The sequence below is a fragment of the Canis lupus genome, chromosome 5 (genome assembly GCF_003254725.2).
Source record: "Canis lupus dingo isolate Sandy chromosome 5, ASM325472v2, whole genome shotgun sequence".
Classification (NCBI taxonomy): domain Eukaryota; kingdom Metazoa; phylum Chordata; class Mammalia; order Carnivora; family Canidae; genus Canis; species Canis lupus.
The window spans coordinates 63,095,732-63,119,116 of NC_064247.1; the positions used below are offsets into that span (position 1 = coordinate 63,095,732).

General features: G+C 44.7%; 1 protein-coding gene and 1 non-coding gene across 7 annotated transcripts in view; one reads left to right on the forward strand and one right to left on the reverse strand.

Moving 5' to 3' along the window:
* Nucleotides 1-23,385, reverse strand: part of LOC112646872 (beta-catenin-interacting protein 1) — a 155,555-nt gene that overhangs the window by 15,984 nt on the left and 116,186 nt on the right. For 3 of the 6 annotated variants that reach the window (XM_025427232.3, XM_025427230.3, XM_025427234.3), the window contains 8 exons: nt 20,104-20,226; nt 8,474-8,503; nt 7,099-7,294; nt 5,491-5,699; nt 3,762-3,911; nt 3,459-3,644; nt 878-1,126; nt 394-515 (listed from right to left, as the gene is read on the reverse strand). In XM_025427232.3, the coding sequence (XP_025283017.1) occupies nt 394-515; nt 878-1,126; nt 3,459-3,644; nt 3,762-3,911; nt 5,491-5,699; nt 7,099-7,294; nt 8,474-8,503; nt 20,104-20,226 (1,265 nt within the window). The remainder of the gene's footprint in view (nt 1-393; nt 516-877; nt 1,127-3,458; nt 3,645-3,761; nt 3,912-5,490; nt 5,700-7,098; nt 7,295-8,473; nt 8,504-20,103; nt 20,227-23,385) is intronic. The other 3 variants (XM_025427233.3, XM_025427231.3, XM_035715803.2) reach the window with 1 other exon arrangement.
* On the forward strand, nt 18,782-18,892 carry LOC112647685 (small nucleolar RNA SNORA40). Its single transcript, XR_003128432.1, has one exon. It is a non-coding gene; the product is annotated as a small nucleolar RNA SNORA40 (small nucleolar RNA).

Consider the following 23,385-nt stretch of genomic DNA (forward strand, 5'->3'; position numbering starts at 1 on the left):
AGAGGAAACTAAATATGGTTACTACAGTTACTATAATAGAATTGTGCCTACAGGGACACCTGGGTGGCACAGCGGTTTAGCACCTGCCTTTGGCCCAGGATGTGATCCTGGAGTCCCAGGATCAAGTCCCACATCGGGCTCCCTGCATGGAGCCTGCTTCTCCCTCTGCCTGTGTCTCTGCCTCGCTCTCTCTGTGTCTCTCATGAATAAATAAGTACAATCTTTAAAAAAAAGAACTATGCCTACAAAATCGATGTAGGTTGCAAAAAGTTTTTTTATATTTATTCATAAATATAAATATACACTGCCCAGAGTAGCTGGTCCTGTGTAAAGCTGCAAAACCTAGTTATACTCTCTGAAAGATCAGAATGAGCAGGTTTTCTGGGTCTGTACCTGATTCAACTTCCAGTGGAATTCCGCAGGTTTATACTTCTTCTCTTCCGAAGGATCCTGACGGAGGAGGAAAATCAGCCGGCAGCCATGGACATAGAGAGAATAATGGTGCCGGTTCATGTCTGCAAAGGGAAATCCTACTGGTAAGTTGCCAACTTAAGACACTAAGGAGAAGTAAAAGCTATTTCCTTAATGGATTTTGAAGACGCAGTTTCATCAGAGTAAGTGAACTCTCTAGTTGGGCCAAGGCAGGATTTAGAAACAAACACTCGGGTTTTACTGAGAAGTGGAGCCCGATTCACTGTAAAACAAACAACCAAAGAGCATTGCACGCAATAACTTGAGGACAGAACCACAGAACACTGTGTGTCGCCAAGCAGCCTGCAGGAGCCTGTGGGGTAAGAGCATGGCGTCCCACCTCCGGCACCCACTTCAGGAACCACTCGAGTATGACCGTTTCCCTGACAGCAAAATTGGAACCTACCTGTTTTGTCCGAACTACAAAGAATCGTCTCCTTCTTCCTGCCAAAAGGCCCGTGCCTCATCCACACAGAAATCGTAAAAGGTTCCTTCGGGTTGACTGAGACAATGCCATCTGGGACCCTCACTGCCTGCGTGCCATTGAACTCGAAGACCTGGTCACTGTCATGGCCATTGTCAGTGGGGAGGCCGACGGTCCAGTTCGAAGACCCACTTGGGGAAGGGAGCAGTTCGGCAGTGCCAGACGCAGCACCTATGCCAACACGGTAACACCGAGTACACGTTATGGGAAGGACTTCAAATAGTTTCAAAGCCACACTAAGGCAATTAGTCTGCTGGTTCCAATTTCTGTTCCCTCAAAAATAACGGTTTTGATTTTTAAAAAATCTTAAATAGTAACTGGATATTTTTAAAAAGGGAAAAAAAGGAAGAAAACATTACTTGTAATCCCATTCAAATATGTCCACTATTAACATCTGAGTATAAACACTTCCAGTCTTTTCTTTATGAATATATACATATTATAAAAATGGAGCCAAGCGATGTGCATACATATACACTCCCATTACTATTCTTCCACAGTGTAATTTTAAATGTCTGAAAGGCATTGTGTTGCATGAATATCCTGTGATTTACCTGACTGATCTCCCTAATGAACACTGAGATTGTGAGCACTTTTTTCTATGACAAACCTTGCCTTTATGAGGACCTCTGTGAGACTCCATGATTATTCCCTTAGCAGAAATTCCTAGAAATGGAATTAATAAGCCAAACAACAGGAAAAAAATTTTCCAGCTGTGATTATACACTGCCAAGCTCAGTTTTCTTTTCTTTTTACTTTTTTTCAGATTCTATTTATTTATATGAGAGACAGAGAGAGAGAGCAAGAGCAAGCACAAGCAGGAGGTGCAGAGGCAGAGGGAAAAGCAGGCTCCCCACTGAGCAGTGAGCCCAATGTAGGACTTGATCCCAGGACCCCAGGATCGTATCATGAGCCGAAGGGCAGATGTTTAACCAACTAAGCCACCCAGGAACCCTCAATTTTCTTTTAAATGTGCACACAGAAGAAGACTGTGAGCTCTCCCAGTCACCTGGTCCTTCTCTGTTCCTTGGAGCTACATGATCTAACGTATAAGGCTAATCAAATGTGAGCGCCTGCCACTTCCTAAAAGTGTGAACTTCTCCTCCTTCAGTCACAATCAATTCCTCAGTAAAAATAAGGTCAACACCACCTCCTTTGTCAGCGTGATGGGCACATGAAATGAGGTAGCACATACGGAAGTACAGAGCATACAGTAAGCACTCACATATGAAATTCTTTCCATTCTTCCTGACTTTAAACTTGTCTGCTGAGAAAATGTTCACTTAATACCATAAAAAATCATGGCACTGGAGAGAGAAAGTACGTTTTAAATATTATACTTAAATATATACAGGGGTGCCTGGCTGGCTCAGTTGGTTAAGTGTCTGCCTTCAGCTCAGGACATGATCTCGGGATCTTGGGATTGAGCCCCACATCAGGCTCCCTGCTCAGTGGGGAGTCTGCTTCTCCCTCTCCCTCTGACCCTCCCCTCCCCTGCTCATGTTCACTCTCTCAAATAAATAAACAAAATCTTAAAAAGTATATATATATGTAATATATATAAACTATATGTCTATATATACAAACACAGTTTAAAAAAGAATTTGTCCCAGTTCTCTTAACTATATATATATATATATATATTTATTTATTTAAGCACATGAATATTTGGACTCAGGGTCACGCAACACCAGCATATATTCATCATCGGGATAAGCTAGCAAAGAATATACTTTTCTGCTTTTGCTTATTACAGTTTTGTAAGAAATCCTAAACCTACTGGCTATTATCAGGCTGGTGGAAAGACAGGTAAGCACGGGCAAATGCCTTCTGCAGAGCTGATACTGAGCAGCTCTGAAGACAAAATCCCTTCTGATTACAAAGAGCTCACTCAAGTTATGTGTATTCTGGCACTGGTGAAGTGAAACATTCCTCCTCAGCATTTTCTACAAAAGGCATCCATATCTCACCTCTACCTCATTTAGATAAACTAGAAAAATGCTCACAACTGATGGTGAAGGCAGAGCTCAAGGCTTTGATCAGATTTGTAACCACTGGTCTCTTGACTTGACGTAATGTTTGTGCTAAATACAATCTGCTGAGACTCAACGTTAGATATATCTTTAGTTTTGATTTTCTACCTCACGTTTGCCAAAAGCTATCGTACCACCTATGTTTTTCTTCTTCAGTCCTTAGACAAACATCTCATTTCATTTCCTACTTACACAATCCCTCTTTGGATGAGTCTCTAGGTTAGAGAAACACTTTCTTCAAATCACTCGTTCTTAAAATGCGCTTCCACATAACATTTTGAACAGACTTTCAGGGGTTTATGAACCTCCTAAAGCCCATCCAGTAGGAAAATTAGCCAGGAAGGCAGTAATGGCCACTGGAGAGTCAAAGTCTGATTGAGCACATGATTGTGACCAGCAATACATGTAAACACTTCCCTTCCACTTGAAAGGATGTCTCTTGCCTTCACTGAACCACTGGGCCTCCTTACCACATAGCTGGTGAAGGGACTTCTCCGAGTAGGTGTCACGGTCACAGCCTTTCCCGATGTGGCCAGTCTCCAGCTCCACCGTTGCCTGCACCGAAGCCACAGATTCATCACACGTTTCCAGGTGGACATTTGGGAAGAGGGCCAAAGTGCCTGTGCCAGGTTCATACTCGATCCTATTGTTCCATCCTGGGTCGGTCCACAGAGATTGGGGTGGGAAGAAAGGAGGCAAACTGACACTTTAGCTTTCTCTCCTAGATGCCATTTAAGAACAGGTGTGAGAGCAGAAAGGAAGACTGGGCTCACCTTGCCACCCGGGGCTGCAGGTGGGCTTGATGCTGACCTTCACCAGCACATCTTCCGCTGCTCTTCGCTTCCCACAGTCATAGGCAGTGACTGTCAGCTTATACTGGTGCTCCTTCCCGTAGTTTAGCTTCTCTGTGTTTTTTATATAACCTTCCAGAGGGGGAGAAACAACAGTGAGGATGCAAAGCTGGGCTGAGCGCAAAGTACATGGGCTTCAAGTGTCAGAAACACCAGCAGAGAAATAAACCCTGGGCTAGTGGGAATTAGCACTCGGTCTGGCTTTCCTGAGCCTAAAGACACTAAATCCACCTTACAGACTGGTGAAATAAGAAACCCAGTCTACACAATTCAACCTTCATTTATTCTCATAGTTTTTCTTTTTGGATTTTTTTTTAAAGATTTATTTATTTATTCATGAGAGACACACACAGAGAGAGAGAGAGAGAGAGAGAGAGAGAGAGAAGCAGAGACATAGACAGAGGGAGAAGCAGGCTCCATGCAGGGAGCCCAATGTGGGACTCGATCCCTGATCTTGGGATCACAACCTGAGCTGAAGGCACTGCCCAACCACTGAGCCACCCAGGGGTCCCATCTTTCTGGGTCTCATATTTGCTTTAAGATTATGCAGTTCACATGTAAGAGAACAAAAAAGACATAATAATTCAAGTATTTCAAATACTAAGTACAATATCAGGCTGCAGTAAATATTTCTTGTTAAAAGATTTATTCCGTGTGTGTGTGTGTGCGTGTGTGTGTGTGTAGAGAGACTTCCTACTACCACCCACCAGAACAGGAGCCTACTTTTGAATCTGAGTACAGATGTCTATAAAGTGTTTGCAATGTCCATAATTTCATCAGAAGATTCTGGCCTGTGCATTAACAACAGAGACACCGTATCACCGGCAAGAAGCCATAACCTAATAAAGAAGCTGAGTTTTAGCATGAGTTCATTCTGCTCAATGACAAAGGACGGAGAATCTGGCAGGAAGGCATGAGCCTTCATGTTCAAATGAAGCAGAAGGCCCAAATCCAACAGAGGACAGGAAACAGAACAACCAAAGGTCAGTCTTTTTGTATGCGTATCAGTGGAAAGATGAGAAGGTACAGATTAAAAACATGCCAGGTGGGGGATTTCTTAGACCTTGGTGGGAAAGGAAAAAAGAAGGGCGCCCCATAACAGAACACATGACTTCAGGTACAGAAGAGATGCTTTCTAGGGACAGGATAAGAAAATGTGAGACACACACACACCACTAGGGTTCTGCAATGGACTGAACGCTTGTCCCCTCGAATTCATGTGCCAAAGTCCTAACAATGTGATGGCGTTATGTTTGTGTCCCCCCGAATCTGTGTGCTAACGTCCTAACAATGTGATGGTGTTACGAGGCAAGGCTTTGGGGAGGAGCTCGGGTTTAGGTGAGGCTGTGAGGGATCACGGGATCCCAGAGGGCTCTCTCCCTCCGCCACATGAGGATGCAGTGAGAAGACCGCCACCTGTGAACCAGGCCTCAGGCCTCATGAGACACTGAACATACCAGCACCTCAGCCTGCACTCCCAGCCTCCAAACCCGTACAAAGTGTCTGTCGACTGAGCGCCCCCAGCTTATGGCACTTTGTTACAGGAGCCTGAAGGGACGGAAGAAGATCGTCTCCAATCTGAGTTTCGCTGGCGTGCAGACCTGCCCATGGACCGTTGCCTCGGCAAGGAAGGCTTGCTCCTCTGACTCACCATCTTTGTCGATGGCAAATGGCACATCTGGAGTGACGATTTCATAGCTGCAAATCTGGCTGAACTGAGGGGAGCAATCCGCGTCCACGGCCTCCACCCTCAGGATGCTGTCGTACTGCTTGCCCTCGATGATGGTCGCCTTGTAGGACTTCTCCTTGAACACTGGCGCATATTCATTTACGTCGTTCACCTGAATATGGACAGTTGCTCTGGAGGAAGAAGAAGAAGGAGAAGGAGAAGAAAAGCTGCGTGTTCGGTTTGTTTTTTTTTGTTGTTGTTGTTTACCCAAAGTCTACCAATTCAGCTGTGTTTTTAGATTTCCTTCTGCTACTGTCTCGTTTCATGAAGTTCGTATGATGGAGATAAAAATCAAACAAGTCATTGCTTTTACTTTCATGTGGAGATAACTTTTAAGAAAGTCAAAATAGGAATCTGAGCAGATTATTCCAGGACCCAGGAGGAAGACAGCTCATTAAAAAAAAGGGGGGCCAAAAAAAGGGGGGGGGCAATAATATAAAATAAAAGAGACTTGGGGTTCTCCTAACAGTGTGGGTCAGGGCATGCAGAAGAGAGATGAACTAGATAAGACAGAATGAGAGCCAGAGGAAGAAGGGGCGAGATGTAGACAGGAGATGGACAGGGAGTCTGATTAGGAGCACGCGCACAGCACTGTCCCTCCTCTAAGGAACAGAGACCACCAGCAAGCCACTGTTGCCCATCACTTGTTAGTGATCCAACAAACAGGGGATCCAACGTGACCTCAACGTTGCCCTCCCCGCAGACCCCTTGCTGCCACGTTCTGCCTCCCCGCTCAGGCAAGAGGCAACCAAGGCACCGTGAGGCCCGATGCAAAGAGAGGGCTGTTGATCAGGGCGTGTTTCTGACAAGATCTCCTACTGAAATCAGGCCTTTTGCAAGGACCACAGTCATGCCACACTGTGCAAGAGGGATGAGGAGGGGTTCGCTGGCACTCAGCACCCTGGCGCTCACCAGGACCCTCTGCGCCCAGTGCCTTAGGTCCTTCCTGACCCTTACAGGGGCTCCCCTGCTCTTGTCCCCTGCCTGCCCCTCTCTCCTGTGCCCAGGCGCTAAGTAGAAACTGAGACTCAGCCAAACGAAGTCTGCCTAATGCCCAAGGGATGGCGAATGATGGAGAAGACGGGAATTCTATCTAAATCCAGGTCTTGTCCAGAGTCTTGTCGGTAACCCTGGTAGTCCTTAGCAGGCAGGAAGGAGAGGGGCACAGCCAGGATGGGGCACAGTGGCCAGCCTGCTCTCACCAGCACAAAGGAATTCCACGTCCTCAGAAGCCACAGGAAGGGCGTCTGGGTGGCTCAGTGGTTGAGCGTCTGCCTGTAGCTCAGGTCATAATCCCAGGGTCCTGGGATCAAGTCCCGCATCGGGCTCCTGCTCAGTGGAGAGTCTGCTTCTCTCTCTCCCTTTATACAGCCCCACCCCGGCTCCTGCTTTCTCTCTCTCTCTCTGTCTCTCTCTCTGTCTCAAATTAAATAAATAAAATCTTAAAAATAAATCAACAGTCTTGGGGACAGGGGCATTGGTCACTACTGCTTTCTTCACACATACCCTGTCTCTGCCCAGCTTACTTACTTATGAGACTTTTTCACGCTGGTGCCATCCGGCCCCTTGCCGCAGTCATAGGCCTGGATGGTGAATGTGTAGTCTTTCTGCAGCTCACAGTCCAGTTTCTCTTTTGAGCGAATTATTCCCTCACCAGTGGACTTATCCACTACCACTGCATCAAAGGGGACATTCTGCCCATGAATTTTAAATCCACAAATCTCACCTAGGGAGTCAAAGCAGCACAGGTTAGAATTTCTGCCCCACGAGTCCACACATTGCCCCCGCCCCTCCCCATCCTTATGCTCCCAAAAAGAAAAGAAACAACAACAGTTCAGCAGCCAGGGGTTTAGAGGGTCTGTGCACAAAGCAAGAGCACTGTGCTTTGTGGGGTAAGTTCTGAGGGCTTTAGTAAAAAGAAGCATGTGTCTGGCTTTCCAAGCAACTTGCTTAACTTTGCATCCATTCATGCAGGAGTACAAAAGAGAAAAAGAGAAAATATAGACAGGCATTTCACAGGAGTACTTAAGATAGCTCCAGGGTAAAAGTAGTCTCATTAGCATACAGCCATGGCCTGATAACACTGAGGAACTGACCCCAGCTCTTGGGGACAGCTGGGCAGTGATTTAGATTTGGACCAGAGAGAAGGCTAAAATGCAGTTAAGTGTTGAGAGAGGAAGAAGTATGACATATAGGTTCAGCACCATAATTGCAGAAATTCTGTCCAGAAAAAAAAAAAAAAAAAGTCAAAAGAAACAAGTCTTCCTGTGCAATGAGCCTGGCTAAAATTAGGGAATCAAAACAAACTACTGAATGAGAAAGGTAGAAATACCAACTTCTCAGGCATCCATTTCAACAGCTAGAGTCTACTATTAAGATCGGTTCCATCATGGGGAGGGATTCGCTAGACTTGCCTTTGTTTCCAACGCTACCCTATCAGACCTGAAAAAGAAGCCTGCCTGGGGACATCCAGAGATCTAAGTTGGCTCACAAACTTAGTTGGGGTGAAAATCTAGGTTTCCGTTCTTGCCCGTGGGAGAACAAACAAAAGTGTTTTGATGTACATATAAAACTTCAAAAAAATGTATTTCATATAAAAATGAGACTGCCCTCTTCCAAAATTATACCTCACAGAAAACAGTTACAAAGTGAATCTCTGAATTGAGGAAAAAATGTACAGTACTATCCATACAGTTCAAATGGATGTCTGATTTCCAGATATTTCTAACCAAGGGTTTGGTTACATACAATTTCCATCATATATTTAAAAATAGAAACAAAGTAGGAGAATAAATCAGAGTAAAAGAGCATGACAGTTTCTTCTGTTTAAGGGCTGATTCCCAATTTTATAAACAAAGTTAGTGGGTTAATATTTATAAGAGGGATAGAAAGAACCCTTTATCACCTTCTTTGGTGACTGTCACCTCAAAACTCTCTAAAGGGAGAAAAGATAAACCCATGTCAGTAATGCAGGAAAGAATAAAGATGGAACAATAAGGAAAAAAGTCAAAGATGCACATATTACATAGAAAAGCTTGACATAATTTAACAATCAGCTTGGTAGCCACTCCCTAGAATCACTACAGTGGAACTAGATCTTCAGGAGCCCAGTGTCTCTGAACCCAACCCCACAAACTACTACGTGATGTCCTAGAGGTGAAATCTGCTGCAAAATTTCATAACACCAACAGGTGTCATTTGGACCATTTTTAATGACCACTTTCACAGTCACAGTTAATAAGTAAACCTATTCATTAGTTTGCAGTTTTCAGACTTTTCCTTTTAAAATTAAGTTCTTGTGGCTTAAATCTGGTAACATTCAACCCAGCAAGAGATTCTGATGAAACAGAAAACAAACACTTGGAGCAAAGGGTTTTTAAATTTTGTTCTCAAGCTGGAGAAATAATCACAATTTTCTAACCTAAAAGACCCAACTAAGGCAATGCACACAAACCCCTCTTCTAATGGAACATCTGCTTGAATGTGAACTGAAACCAGAATCCATTTTAAATGCGGTGATGTCGCAATGACCATGGCTTTTAGTGAAAACGCAGTCCTACTAAGTCAACAGACTGCTGCCTACGGTGGTAGGGGGAAGGGGCTGACACGCAGAGGTCAGGAGGCCAGGAGAGAGTCCTGCTGCCTCTCCGGGAGGGAGCCACAGAGCCGGCCTCAGCAGGGCAGCTTCTCTTCCCTAATGGCAACATACCTGAATTCTCTTGCTTTTCAATGGTTTTACCATGTATTTGCATATCCCTGAACTGTGTTTCATTTTGTTTTTGAGGTTTGAAAAAATGGTATCACATGGTATGCAATTTTTGTGACTTGCTTTTTTTTTTAAGTTTACTTATTTTATTTCTTTTTTCTTTATTTTACGTAGCCTCCACACTTGGCAGGAGCCTACTTAAAATGCAAAGTTCGAACTCATGACCCTGACTGAGATCAAGACCTGAGCTGAGATCAAGACTCTGGATGCCTAGGGAGGTGGGCGGGGGTGGGGGTGACTGGGTGACGGGCACTGAGGGGGGCATTTGATGGGATGAGCACTGGGTGTTATTCTATATGTTGGCAAATTGAACACCAATAAAAAAAAAAAAAAAAAGACTGGATGCCTACTTCGCTGAGCCATCCAGACCCCCTTTATTTTTTTAAGTAGGCTCCGTGCCCAACATGGGGCTTGAACTCACAATCTCGTGATGGAGAGTTGCATGCTCTACTGACTGAGCGAGCCAGGCACCCTGTGCCTTGCTTTTTCACTCAACCTTGTGCATCTAAGATTTATTCATTCCTCTTAGTGGATATAGAATACTGTTTATTTACTTTCACTACTACCTTCGGCGAGAACCCAAGGAGTTAGAGCAGGTACATGCTTAAGACACTGCCTGGCACTCAACAAGTGTTCACTATCACTATATTTTCCATTGTGTGAGTGCACCACAATTCCTGTTTCCTGCTGTGAACAATGCTGTGATAGGTATTTCTAACCATGCTTTCTGTTGCACATTTGCAGTCACTGTAGACCTTGTCCTGTCCCAAAACAGGAGCCACTAGCCACATGGGCTGTTTAAAATTAAATTAAAATCCATATTAAAATTGAATAATATTGGGGCACCTGGGTAGCTCAGTTGGTTAAGCATCTGCCTTCAGCTCAGATCATGATCTGGGAGTCCTAGGATCGATGCCCCCATCAGGCTCCCTGCTTCTCCTTCTGCCCCCGCCCCCCCCCCCCCCCCGCCCCACACACACACTCGTGCTCTCTCTCTCAAATAAACAAGTAAAACCTTTTTAAAAAATTGAGTAATATTAGAAATCAGTTCCTCCAGCACCCTGGCTGCCACACCTCAGGTGCTCAGTGGCCATGGGTGACTAGTAACTATCAAGCGCAGGATGCAGACCCAGAACGGCAAGTTCTAGTGGACAGAGTGCTCCGAGTCAGGGCAGACAAACTATGGTGTGCGTGCTGAATCCAGCCTCTGTGTGTTCTCAAATAGCCTAGAAGTTAAGAGTGGTTTTTACTTCTTCAAATATTATTTTGTGACACAAGTAAATTGACTGAAATTCAAAGTTCAGTGTCCATAGTAATGTTTTTTTAAAAAGATTTTTAAAAATTTATTCATGAGAGAGAGAGATAGAGAGAGAGAGGCAGAGACACAGGAGGAGGGAGAAGCAGGCTCCATGCCAGGAGCCTGACACGGGACTCGATCCCAGGACTCCAGGATCGTGCCCCAGGCCAAAGGCAGTGCTAAACTGCTGAGCCACCCAGGGATCCCCCCATAGTAATGTTTTATTGGAATACAGACATGCTCATTTATTTATGTATGGTCTATGGCTGCTTTTCCATAAAGTGGCAATGCTGGATCACCACGAGAGAGACTCTACAGGCCACAAAGTCTAAGACTTTTACTACTAGCTCCTTACAGAAGCTGATCACTAAAAGATGAATAGATCACTAAAAGATGAGTAGAACTACTGAGTGTCAGGTATGTCAAGATATGTCAGATTTCTAGAATGTTCTAATTCATTATATTATGTTTACATTTTGGGGGGTGCATATTAATACTGCATAATGCATTTTAAAATAAGTCAGGTTGCTCAGTTTTCAACTCAGAGTTTATGCTTCTAAAGAGAAAATTGTGATCAGATCCACATGATCTGAGTTGGCATACCTGAAAGTGACAAAGGATTCCTTCCTGATGAAGGCCTCTGCGTAGGTGAGTGTGGAGTTAAGACCCTGCGATGAAATATCTGACTTGGGTAATGCTGCCTATGTAGTCATTGCTGAATAAAACTATAAAGACGCCCATTCAAGCAACGTCCTTGAGACTGTTCTGACCATGAGATCATCATGAGGAGTGGAACTGTTTGCCAAAAGATATACACTCTCAAACTCTCTCCTTTGAGATACCAGGCTGGGAGGTAGGAGGAGGAGAATGTAGAGTATAGGAAGGCAATGGGGAGTTTCAATTTTATACTTCAACGTTCAGGGGAGGCTTCGTTGATAATGTCTGAGTAGAATGCAGAGGGTACTAAGGGAACAAGCCACATGATTATCTAGGGAAGAATTTCAGATGGGACAGCAAGTGTAAAGTTCCAGAGGCAGGCTGCATAGGAACAAGGAGCCCTACCCTGCTGCAGTGGTTAAGCAGAGGGGAGGCCAGCAGATGGGGCCCTACAAAGACAAGTAACCTGAAGCCACAGTGGCTGCTACAAGAATTGCAGCTCATTCTCCAAGTGAGCAGGAAATGACTGGAATCTTTTATGCAGAGAAAAAACTAGTTTATATTTTGAAAGAATCTAACTGACTTCTGTGTTGAAAATAAGTCTATAAGCAAGGATGGCTACAGGAATGACGCAGGCACAAGAGGCTGAAAGCCAGAACCGGGGGCGAGCGGGGTGGTGAGAAGCGGCCAGATTTGGGGTGTGTTCTGAAGGTACGGACAATGTCAGGGGATTATGAGTGAGAAACCCAAGGACTCCTAAATTCCCTTCAGTTGACATGGGAGAGACCATGGATGGAAGGTCTCTCATCTGTATTATGATCTATTATAAGGAATAGTGTCTCAAAGATATGATTATCAAATTAAAGAATATAAATTATTTTGAAACTCCCGTATTTCTAGACTTCTCTCTAAAAGACTGGATCCATTTATAACGAGAAGAGTAAAGGGTGCACCTCCATCTTTCCTATATGTCCCCACCTATTTTGAGTATTTAAGTGGCTACTTGAATCATGGGCTGCGCCAGAAAGATGCAGTGCCTCAAATCCACAGGTACTTATTAAATCGCTGGCAGCCTGGGTCCTTTCGCCCAGAATGACTTTAGACACTGTCTGGCCAGGTGGCAGCTCGCTGCAGTAGGAGCTGTACCCACTTCACAGACCTGGGTGACCCTCCGCGTCACTGAGCCCGCCGAGCCACCTTCTGCAGACCTGGAAGTGTACCCACTGCACGGACCCATCTCGCCCTTTCATTAAAACATAACTACAGTAACATGACACGGCCAACAGAATTAACAATTCGTTAGGAATTTTCATAGTGAGTGTCCTACTGCTTCTCCAATTACACTCAATTTATCATCTTCTTCCCTCCAGCCAGGGCCCGGTTTCCGTTACTTTCTGTCCCCATTCTCCCAGGAGCTGATCTGTTAAACTTTGAAGTTGTCACAATCCATTCTTCCTCCCTCTTTCTTCCATGCTTCTACCTACAGCTCTATTATTACACATACATGACAGTTACATATGTGTAGTATACATGTTCCATGGGCACTTCACGGTGACCGCGTGTAAGGTGCATCTCTGCCCCTCTGTATTCCCAGGCTGCTCCCCTGGCCTCAGCCTTCTTTCAACCTTTACAAGGAAGGACTTCTCAAAGTCACCTCTCCCATCCTACTTTCTTTCTGCCCTGCTCCGTCCCCAATTCAGACCACCTACTGCTGCTCTGCGAGGTAAGTCTGCAGAAACCCCCACTCTCATCATATGCAAAATGTCCCACCAGCTTTCCTAGGTGACCTCTCCAGCCATGCTGGCCTCCACATTCACCAGACCCCTTTCCCCGGTCTCTTCTCTCATTCTCCAAGAGCATCTAAAATAGCCAAAGAGGGACACCTGGGTGGCTCAGTCGTTGAGCATCTGCCTCCAGCTCAGGGTGTGATCCTGGGGTCCTGGGATTGAGTTTTGCATTGGGTTTGCAGTGGGGAGTCTGCTTCTCCCACTCTCTGCGCGTCTCTCGTGAATAAATAAATAAATAAAATCTTTTAAAAAAATAGCCAAAAGAACTTTACTGATGCATTTTTTAAGCAAAACATAAAAACATAACAATGGTTAAACTCAACAGAGTACAGATTTTTTAAAAGATTTTATTTATTTATTCATGAGAGACACACAGAGAGAAGCAGAGACCTAGGCAAAGGGAGAAGCAGGCTCCCCACAGGGAGCCTGATGCAGAACTCAATCCTAGGACCCAGGGATCTTGTCCTGAGTGTGAAGGCAGATGCTCAACCACTGAGCCACCCAGGAGCCCTCAGAGTACAGATTTGACTTCTCCATGTCCAAAGTCACATCCAGGGTTCTGGGCTGACAATGACAGCCCTCCCTTTTAGAAACCCAGCTTCAGGCTGGCCCTGCCTTCTTCCAAACCGGAATATGGCCCCACACTACACTACTCTTTCCTAAATGGAAGGGGTATCTGCAATGCCTATCCTATAAGTCTCCCGGCTCCTGGGGCGGTCCTGCCCTTATATGCACTCCTTATGGTCTCTAGTACTGACTCAGTTAGGGTTCTATGGGTGTAACAGACACCCATTCCAGCTAACTCAGGCAAAAAGGGACTTCAGTGGAAAGCCATCAGGAGCTCACAAAATTGACTGCAAACCAGAGGAAAGGACTTGGAAAGACCCAAAAACCAAGGCAGGAATAGGACCCATAACTCCCAGAGCAAAACAGCCTGGGTGGATGGAATGCAATTGCAAACAGTATTAGCAGCTTTGTCCCTCTTCTCAGTATTCATATTCACGGAGGGAGCATCTGGTTGGCCAAGCTTGGGTTGTGTGTGCACTTGGCTGGGGAAGGCGTGGTAATGGACTGCAGATCCACCAATCTGAACCCAGTGGGGAAGAGGTTAGAGGTTGTTACTACTACACTCTTGCTAGTCCCATTCTTGTCCCTAACCCACTTGTCTCTACATAGCCTTGGTGCCCACGCTCACCAGGTGGATGTCCAGGCTGACCCCACCACCCACCCAAGGGTTACCCTGAATAACCCAAGCAGAGCAACCAAGGGCTACTACACCCATTCTCTAAGCTCCTCCCTGGCTACAGCAACAACTCCCAAATTTCAGTATGCTAAGAACTGCCTGAGACGCTTGCTAAAAATGTGGTTTATCAGGCTCCATCCCCAGAAATTCTGACTCAGCAGCTCTGGGGTGGAGCCCAATAAAGCTGCATTTTTAACAAGTGTCACCAGATAGCTCCAATGCAGGTAAGCTGTAGTCTACACTCAAAAGACTGGCCTGATGGAGGCTTCCAAACCTCACTGGCTAGATACAGGCTTCTCAGGCTCTCCCCCTGGAGATAAAGACTCAGCTGAGAGTAGGTCATCTGCACTCAAGGCACAGGCCTGGGTGATTTGGACAGGGTATTAAAAATCACATGTGCAGTAACATCCCATCTCCTCATGTTGGCAACAGAAATCCTCTGGCCCCTAGTTGATTTGCAGCCCTCTGTTCCTGCACTGTGTGTTCACCCCACATGCCACACGAGCTGACTATTTATGCCTCCCTTTGGAAGACCCTCCGGTTCCCACCCCTGCTCCTATCTTTCCCCTGCCTTCACTGGGTATGTCAGTTCTGCTCATCCTTTAAGCCCAGTCATCTGTGAGCCTTCTCTAACCCACATCATCTCCTCTTTTTAGCACTGCAGTTCAGACTGCTCTCAATTAGCACTAAATTAGAAACTCCAAGTAGCCCCATTTAACTCTTTGTCAATGCTGGTTTTGCCTTCCCACCTAGATTATTGGTGCTTAGAAAACAGGGACCAACTTTTATGCTTCTTTCCATTCTCTAGGAGACCTGGCATGGCTACCTGATATTTAATAATTACTATCTCAAACCTCTCCTGGAGGCAACTGCACTCAAAATGAATTCCCTCTAGCACTTAGCATGGATTTTCTGTCCAGACACTTAAAAGTCCTAACTTGGGACACCTGGGTGGCTTAGTGGTTGAGCGTCTGCCTTTGGCTCAGGATGTGATCCTGGGGTCCTGGGATCAAGTCCCTCATCAGTCTCCCCACAGGGAGCCTGCTTCTCCCTCTGCCTGTGTCCCTGCCTCTCTCTCTGTGTCTCTCATGAATAAGTAAATAAAATCTTTAAAAAATAAATTTAAAAAGTGCTAACTCAATGGAGTACCGCCTTATGTTAGGCTGAACCACGTGAAATTTCTGGCATTCTATTTTTTCCAATATTTTGATATTTTCAATATACAACAATGACAATTTCATGTGGTATAACAGAATATATCCAACTCATTGTGGCAAACACAATGCCTGCCCAGCTGCATGGGCTAAAAAAGCAGAATTAGTGGTGATGTGAAAACCCCACTGGCCAACCTTAGGGCACATGAGTCACACAAATGAGACCGAATGTGGAGATTACAGATCTGAGCTGGTTCTAGCTAGATATCAACAAAGATACGGTTCCATTCTTGCCCTGAAATTTCTTTCGAATTCTCTTCATATTTTAACTGTTTAACATCTTATAAATTACCCAAACTCCATCTGGGAAGGCAGGAAAAAGAGCGCTGGGCAGGAACCACATAGTAAACGGAAGGGCCGCGGGGGCTGATGGGTGGTGCGGGGCTTCTCCTCCAGGCAGTGGGGAGGGATGGCTGTCAAAACAGTGGAACAAGCCCTGTATAAGGGGTGTGAGGACTTAACTTCCCACTGAATACATAAAACATACAACATGCTTTAATATCCACATCTACTTAGGCTATTAGCAGATCATGGAAAAGGGTTGAGAAAGGAATTCACTCATTTTAATTTCCTAGAATAGCTGACAAGTACCAAGACTTGAGTCTCTGGGTTTCTCCCAAGGAAACAATCTGGGCTGGACCCTGTATGTTCAACATGAGTGTCTGATTGGTGACGGTTCACAATGCACTCTGGTAACTAAGCTTCCAACGCTTCATGTATATTTATTTCGGGGCTTCGACAAGTAAACTCTGGTGGTTGTCCACACTCATGTCCTGTGATGGGATGCGACTGTGAGCCAGGACATTTATAGAGCGTTTTAAAGATAACATCAGGGGGTGTCTGGGTGGTTCATTTGGTTGAGCATCTGCCTTCGGCTCAGGTCATGATCTCAGGGCCCTGGGATCAAGCCCCACATTGGGCTCTCTATTCCTCGGGGAGCCTGCTTTTCCTTCTCCCTGTCACTCTCCCTGCTTGGGTGCCCCCCCCCTCTGTTAAATAAATAAAGTATTTTTAAAAATAATAGTTTTTAAAAAAGAGAACATCAGGGAAGTGGACACAGCAAATGTACCAATCTACACTGGAGCCAGACCGCTGGGCTAGAAGGCAGCTCTATGGCCTATGAGCTGTGTGATCTTGGGCAAGGCCTCTCATTCCTTCTACGAATGTTTGTGGAGCATCAGCTACTCCCACATGCCAGCTTGGGCACTGGGGATTAACTGAAGAACAAGGTTGTCAGGCTGCTGATGGACACACTCAGACCTCCATTCCCTCATCTGGAAAGCCAGCAGCAGCGGGAGTACCCACTGCAGGAAGCTATTGAAAAGAATCAGATAAAGTGACCCATGGAAAGCCCTTCGAACAACCTCTGCCATACGGTAAGTGCTCAGGAAGTAGTAGATGCTACTACCCGCACCAGCACCATCATGGTGGCAAATTAAACTCCATGCCATCACCAAAACCAATCAAAGATCAAAATAAGCCTCCAAATGGGGCCTCTGGCTTACCCCAAAACACTAGTTAAGAAACTCAGTGAGAAAATGGAATACCATGAAGGCTATTATAGAAAGATAGAAAAAATATTTATCACACAATGTTAAATAAAAAAATATTTCTAAAATATTCAACTATTAATAATAACAGCAGCAGCAAACACTATATATAGCACTTACTACATATCAGGCATTGTTTTGAGCTCTTCATATTTACTTATTTTTTAAAGATTTTATTTATTCATGAGAGACACACAGAGAGGGAGAGAGAGAGAGAGAGAGGCAGAGACACAGGCAGAGGGAGAAGCAGGCTCCCTGCGGGGAGCCTGATGTGGGATTCGATCCCCAGACCCCGGGATCACAACCCGAGCCAAAGGCAGACGCTCAACCACTGTGACACCCAGGCACCTGAGCTCTTCATATTTATAAATAAGCAAATAATCCCCAAACCCCTGAAATATGTGGCATCACTATCCTTGTTTTACAATGAGGAAACTGGAGCACAGAGATGTTCAGTCATTTGCCCAAGGCCATCCAGCCAGTAGTTGCAGAGGCAGGACTCAAGCCCAGGCCAGTGGGCTGGGGAGGGCAAGTGTCTGTGTTCCTGATGGTACCCGCCTGCATGGCCCCAGGGGGCAGTGTTCTGTGCTGGACAGGTGCCATGGCAACAGAGGACTAGGGAGGCCCTGCAGAGGCTCCCCTCCAGGGCAGCAGGAGGAAGGCTATGCTTTAGTAAGAGTGTTTGCAGAGCAACTCCACTCCCAGGCATACACCCAAGCATGCTGAAGACCTATGTCCACACAAGGACTTGTACACTAATGTTCACAGCAGCATGATTCATAATCACCACAAAGTGAAAACCATCCTAATGTGTGTCAGCTGATGAGCGGATAAATGAGAAATGTGGTATGTCCATACAATGGCATACTATTCAACAATAAAAAGGACGGAAGGACAGATGCATGCTATTACTGAAGCATGGGTGAAGCTTTAAATTACCATGCGAAGTGAAGACACTAGTCACAAAAAAATCCAGAACAGACAAATCCACAGACACGAATTAAATTAATGGGTGCCAAAAGGGGCGGGGGGAGTGGGGAGAGGCTGCCAACAGGGTGCAAGGATTTCTTTTAGGGTGATAAAAACATTCTGGAATTAGACAGTGGCTGATGGTTGCACAATCCTGTGAATACACTCAAACCCAGTGAACTGTATACTTTAAAAGAGTGGATTTTATGCTATGTGGATTATATTTTTTAAAAAGAATCTAAGAATAACTGTTCCCCATGAAAATCTCCAGAAGGAAGGAATTGATTTACCTGTCTACTATGGCAAATACAATCACGTTACCACTATGACTTGGCTGTAAACTGCTTCTTTCTCTTTATAATTTTTAAATCTTAATATGTATCTTTTGTGCATTAATAAAAAACAGCTAGGAATCCCTAAAAATGTACAACTTTAAAATAAGTAATATTGCATTCATAATACATTAGGTTTTGGTAAATGATACAATAACATTCAATCCAGAGAGAAAGAAAAAATAAATGATATTTTATTAATATGACTTTTTCCTTCAAAGTATATTTCACTTCCTGCTTCCCTTGTAGCTTCCTGTGGTGCTCACCATGGGCTTCATGGCAAAGAGTCACCCTGCTTGCCTTGGCATCCTGCCTCTGACATATGCTGATGGATGAGGTCACTGCTCTGTGTCCCAGATTCCTCTCCTTAAAGATGAGGATAGCAGAAAGCACTGGCATTTGCTTTTGTTTCATTTGTGGGCAAAGACTTAGACAAGAACACAAGTCCTCTCTTGCAGCCCAGAGTTCACTGTTCAGTATGAATGTTGATACAGAGGAGAAGGAATATGACACCCAAAACACAGGAGAAGGATGGTGGGGCTGCTGATCCACAGGAAGGTTGGTTGCAGAGTTACCGCAGAATCACTAAAAATACACGATATGGGGGAAGTCTCAGCTATGCTAAATTAGCATTTTGATTTTTATGCCAACTTGCAACAAATATGCCTTCTTTTTCCAAGCTTTTCACTTGAGAACCCAATGTCTGACTTAGAGGTACTGGCATATCCTCCAAATGTTTCCAGTTCCGGGGTGTTCCATGTTCCGGGGTGAACATGGTTTGGACTTCTTTATGTGAAGAGGGTGTCTGAAATTGAGAACCATCTATTCTGACACAACACATGAGGGGATTTTTTTATGTATGTCCATATTCAAGTGGAAGTCAAAGGAGCCCAACTGGAAGAAGTGTGGATGGACAGTGCAAGTGTGGATGGAACAAACGTTCTCTTGGAAAGGGCTATTCTGAAGACTATGATTCTGACTTTGGAGGAACCAGAGTGACTGAGAGCACGACATCTGAAATTCCTCATATTAAAACATATTAACTTTAAAAAGAAAGAAAGAAACCAGGGATGGCAGGAAGCATACTTACCTCATAAGACTGTGGAGGATTAAATACAAATTTGTGTTTGGAAAGCACTTAGAACGGCGCCTGCAACATTGCAAAGGCTTTATAAACGTTCTGTATTATTAATAATGCAGCAGGAGGGTGCTCTAGACACAACAGGTCTGCAGTGGACACCCCAGAGAGAGGCCCAAGGGAGTGAGTCTAGAACTCCTGACTCCAGGCACTTCTTAAAATGCAGGAAATGTATCAGTCCACTCAAAAACATAAGCTAGATAATCTGGTAAGGTTATTTACACAGGTCAGAAAGCAGAATCTCAGGTCCCCACAGACCTACTGTACCCAAATCTGCATTTTTAACATGATCCTCAGGCACTCTGTGTGCATGCTAGTCTGAGGCACACTGGTCCAGATTTTACCTATCTGGTCACACCAAGGAATACAATGATGCAATAAATATTTTGCTTTTCTACAAGGCTTTTTTTCGGCTACCAAACAACTATGAAAATCAAGAGATGCAGTACACAGAAGCCACAAACACCTCTTAGCTAGCAAGACGTTCTCAGAAAGGCTCAAAAGTAACCTAACTGCATTTATGTGAAATGCTCTGCATCCAATCCACATTTATCAACAGTAAGATAAAAGCCACATTCGTACCTGCGAATCGCAGAGGTGCGTCTTTATCCAGGGCAATCAGAGGAGGGTCGAGGAGCACTGCATTATCATTTTCTGTGATTATGCCATGATAGGTGGGCTCAAGCCATGGTTTGTGCTTGTTAACTGTATTTAAAAGAGAAAAAGATGGAAATACACCAGGTCAGAATTATTAAACTCCACTGCTTTTTAATAAAAACACCCATCTATTACTAAAATAACAAAACATTCATTAGTCTGGAAGGCAATAATTGTTTGTTTGTTTGTTTGTTTGTTTTTAAGATTTTATCTATTTAGGAACACCTGGGTGGCTCAGCGGTTTGGCGCCTTCCTTTGGCCCAGGGCATGATTCTGGAGTCCCAGGATCCAGTCCCACATCGGGCTCCCTGCATGGAGCCTGCTTCTCCCTCTGCCTGTCTCTGCCTCTCTGTGTCTCTCGTGAATAAATGAATAAAATCTTTAAAAGAAAAAAAGATTTTATTTATTTATTTGAGAGAGAGAGAGCAAGCACGAGCAGGGGGAAGAGCAGAGGGAGAGGGACAAGCAGACTCCCTACTGAGCAGGGAGCCTGAAACAGGGCTCCTTCCCAGGACCCCAGGATCATGACCTGAGCCAAAGGTAGATGTGCCACCCAGGTCCCCCAACACTTGTGTTTTGTGCAGTTTGGTATTAAGACCCTAATGGGATTAATTCCAGAGTAAGTAATGTAGAAACTGAGTCTATGAAGCAATCAGAATTGAGAAATAAGCTGCTCTAGAAATTAAGAGAGACTGATGGCTATAGACAAACTATCTGTTTTTAGCCTATCACAGGAAAGTTACAAAGAAAAAGACACTAACACTTCTTTATGGCAATAAAAATATAGAATCACCTATTTAAAACTAGCATTATGAATAAAAATAGTAAATTTATGAACATCTCAAAAAAGAAAAAGAAAATTTATGAACATAAAATTACAAATATAGAGTATAAATAAAACTAAATGCAAAATTTCTGAAAAACTTTACTGAAAACAGGGTTTGCAAATAACCCACGTTGAGGTCAGGCCGACTTGGAGTCAAATTCCAGCTCCCTTCTATTGTTCGCTGTGTGACCTTGAGTACATAACTGACCTCTTAATCTCAGTCTCCTCACCTGTACACTAGAGACACCCTCGCAAGCCACAAGGCTGGGGCAGATCACTGGAACGGCTACCTGTATCCCTCTTAGATGGGAACCAGCACTGCTGCTTTCATCCGTAAGGTAAGAACTGCCATCCTAGTGGTCCGCTCACACCAGTGAAATCTAAGTCTCATTCCTATCCATTGTTTTTGCCTGGGGCCTGGCTCCCACGGACCCTGCGTGAGACCTTCTCCCACTGAGAGCCAGGGCCCTCTCTGAGTCCCCATTCCTCCAGCATATAATGGGCAGCCCAAACCTTTTTCATTTCTTTTTGCCTTCATGAGTGCACACATCATAACCCTGGCATGTATATTCCTGCCCCAGCTGAGCCGATCTAAGCAGAAGGAATGGCATGAAACTTCATTTTCAAGGAGACGGTACCTATTTGTCAAATGAACTACCTGCTTTTCTGTAAGTCCATCTTCAGAAGGATCTAAAACTAAGATTCGGAGCACTTGGGTGGCTCAGCGGTTTGGCGCCTGCCTTCGGCCCAGGGCGTGACCCCGGGGTCCTGGGATCGAGTCCCGCATCAGGCTCCTGCGTGGGGCCTGCTTCTCCCTCTGCCTGTGTCTCTGCCTCTCTCTCTGTCTCTCACGAATAAATAAAATCTTTAAAAAAATAAAAAATAAATAAAAATAAGATTCAATGATGTGATACCATGTGTCTGCTGTTGCTTGATGACCATTATGTGAAGACAGGAGACTGTGCCAATCAGAAGCACCAGGCTTCACCTGTATTTACTCTGATGTGGCGTTCACGTGTGCCATTCTGAACTAGCAGGCATGCAAGGGGAGAAGTTACCATCTCACTAATTAATGACGCATTTACCAGACATTTACACACACCATACCTAAACCAAGAGCAAATCCTGTTGTCTTCACTTGCAAAATAAAGCCAGACCCATGGGAGCTGTTTAATGGGTATAGAGTTCCAATTTTGTAACAATTTTGAAAACAGTTCCGGGAATTGGCCGCACAGCAAAATGAATGGATGTACTTAACACAGTGTGCACTTCCAATGAGAGGTTTTACATGTACGTTACCACAATTTAAAACAAAATCCAGGGCAGCCCAGGTGGCTCAGCAGTTTAGCGCTGCCTTCGGCCCAGGGTGTGATCCTGGAGACGCAGGATCAAGTACCACGTCAGGCTCCCTGCATGGAACCTGCTTCTCCCTCTGTGTATCTGCCTCTGCCTCTCTCTCTCTCTCTCTCTCTCATGAATAAATAAAATCTTAAAAAAAAAACCCACACATAAAATCAAGACAGAGCCATTTCTTGTCATCTGTGCTGCTCACCTGGACTATCTGCAAAATCCAGGTAACCAACCTCACCCTTACCCTCCTGCATGTGCTCTTCACACAGCAGCCAGAGGGAAGCTTCTAAACCAGTGGTTCTCTGCCTCTGTTCCCAGAGCCCATGGACCCCAAATGTTATTGAGGACACTAAATGGCTTTTGTTCATGGGGGATCTATTATCTGGCTACTTAATCATTTACTGCCCCAGGAATCAAAAATCAAGAAAAAATTTTATCATTTACCAATTCATTTTTAAAAACAACATATGTTAACATAAATAACATTTTTATGGGAAAAAATATATGTATTTAAATTTTATTTACTTGAGAGAGAGAGAGTGAGTGCAACCAGGGGGAGAGGGAGATGCAGACTCCCCAATGAGCAGGGAGTCTGACTCAGCTTGATCCCACGACCCCAGGGGGTTAAATGCTTAACCAACTGAGCCACCCAGGTGCCCCAATAACTATATTTTTTAAAATAGAGTTTACTAAGAAGGGTGGCAATGTTTTCTATTTTTGCAAATCTTTCTACCATCTGGCTTAACAGAAGACAGCCGAGTCCTCACTTTTCTGCAGTCAACAGGCTGCCCTGTCACATGTCATGCAGCCTCTAGAGAACTCCACCAGACACGCAAGAGAGAATGAGGAAAAAGGCAAGTAAAATCTTAACATTATTAAAATAGCTTTGACCTCTTCGAACCCAACAGGGTCTCAGGGGACTCATCACCTCACTCAGGTCTCTGTTCTAACTTTCCCTCCTCCAACTACTACTACTGCATCTGCTGCTTTGGTCCTCACTTCCCTTTTTCCTTTCCTTCTGCTACTCATCG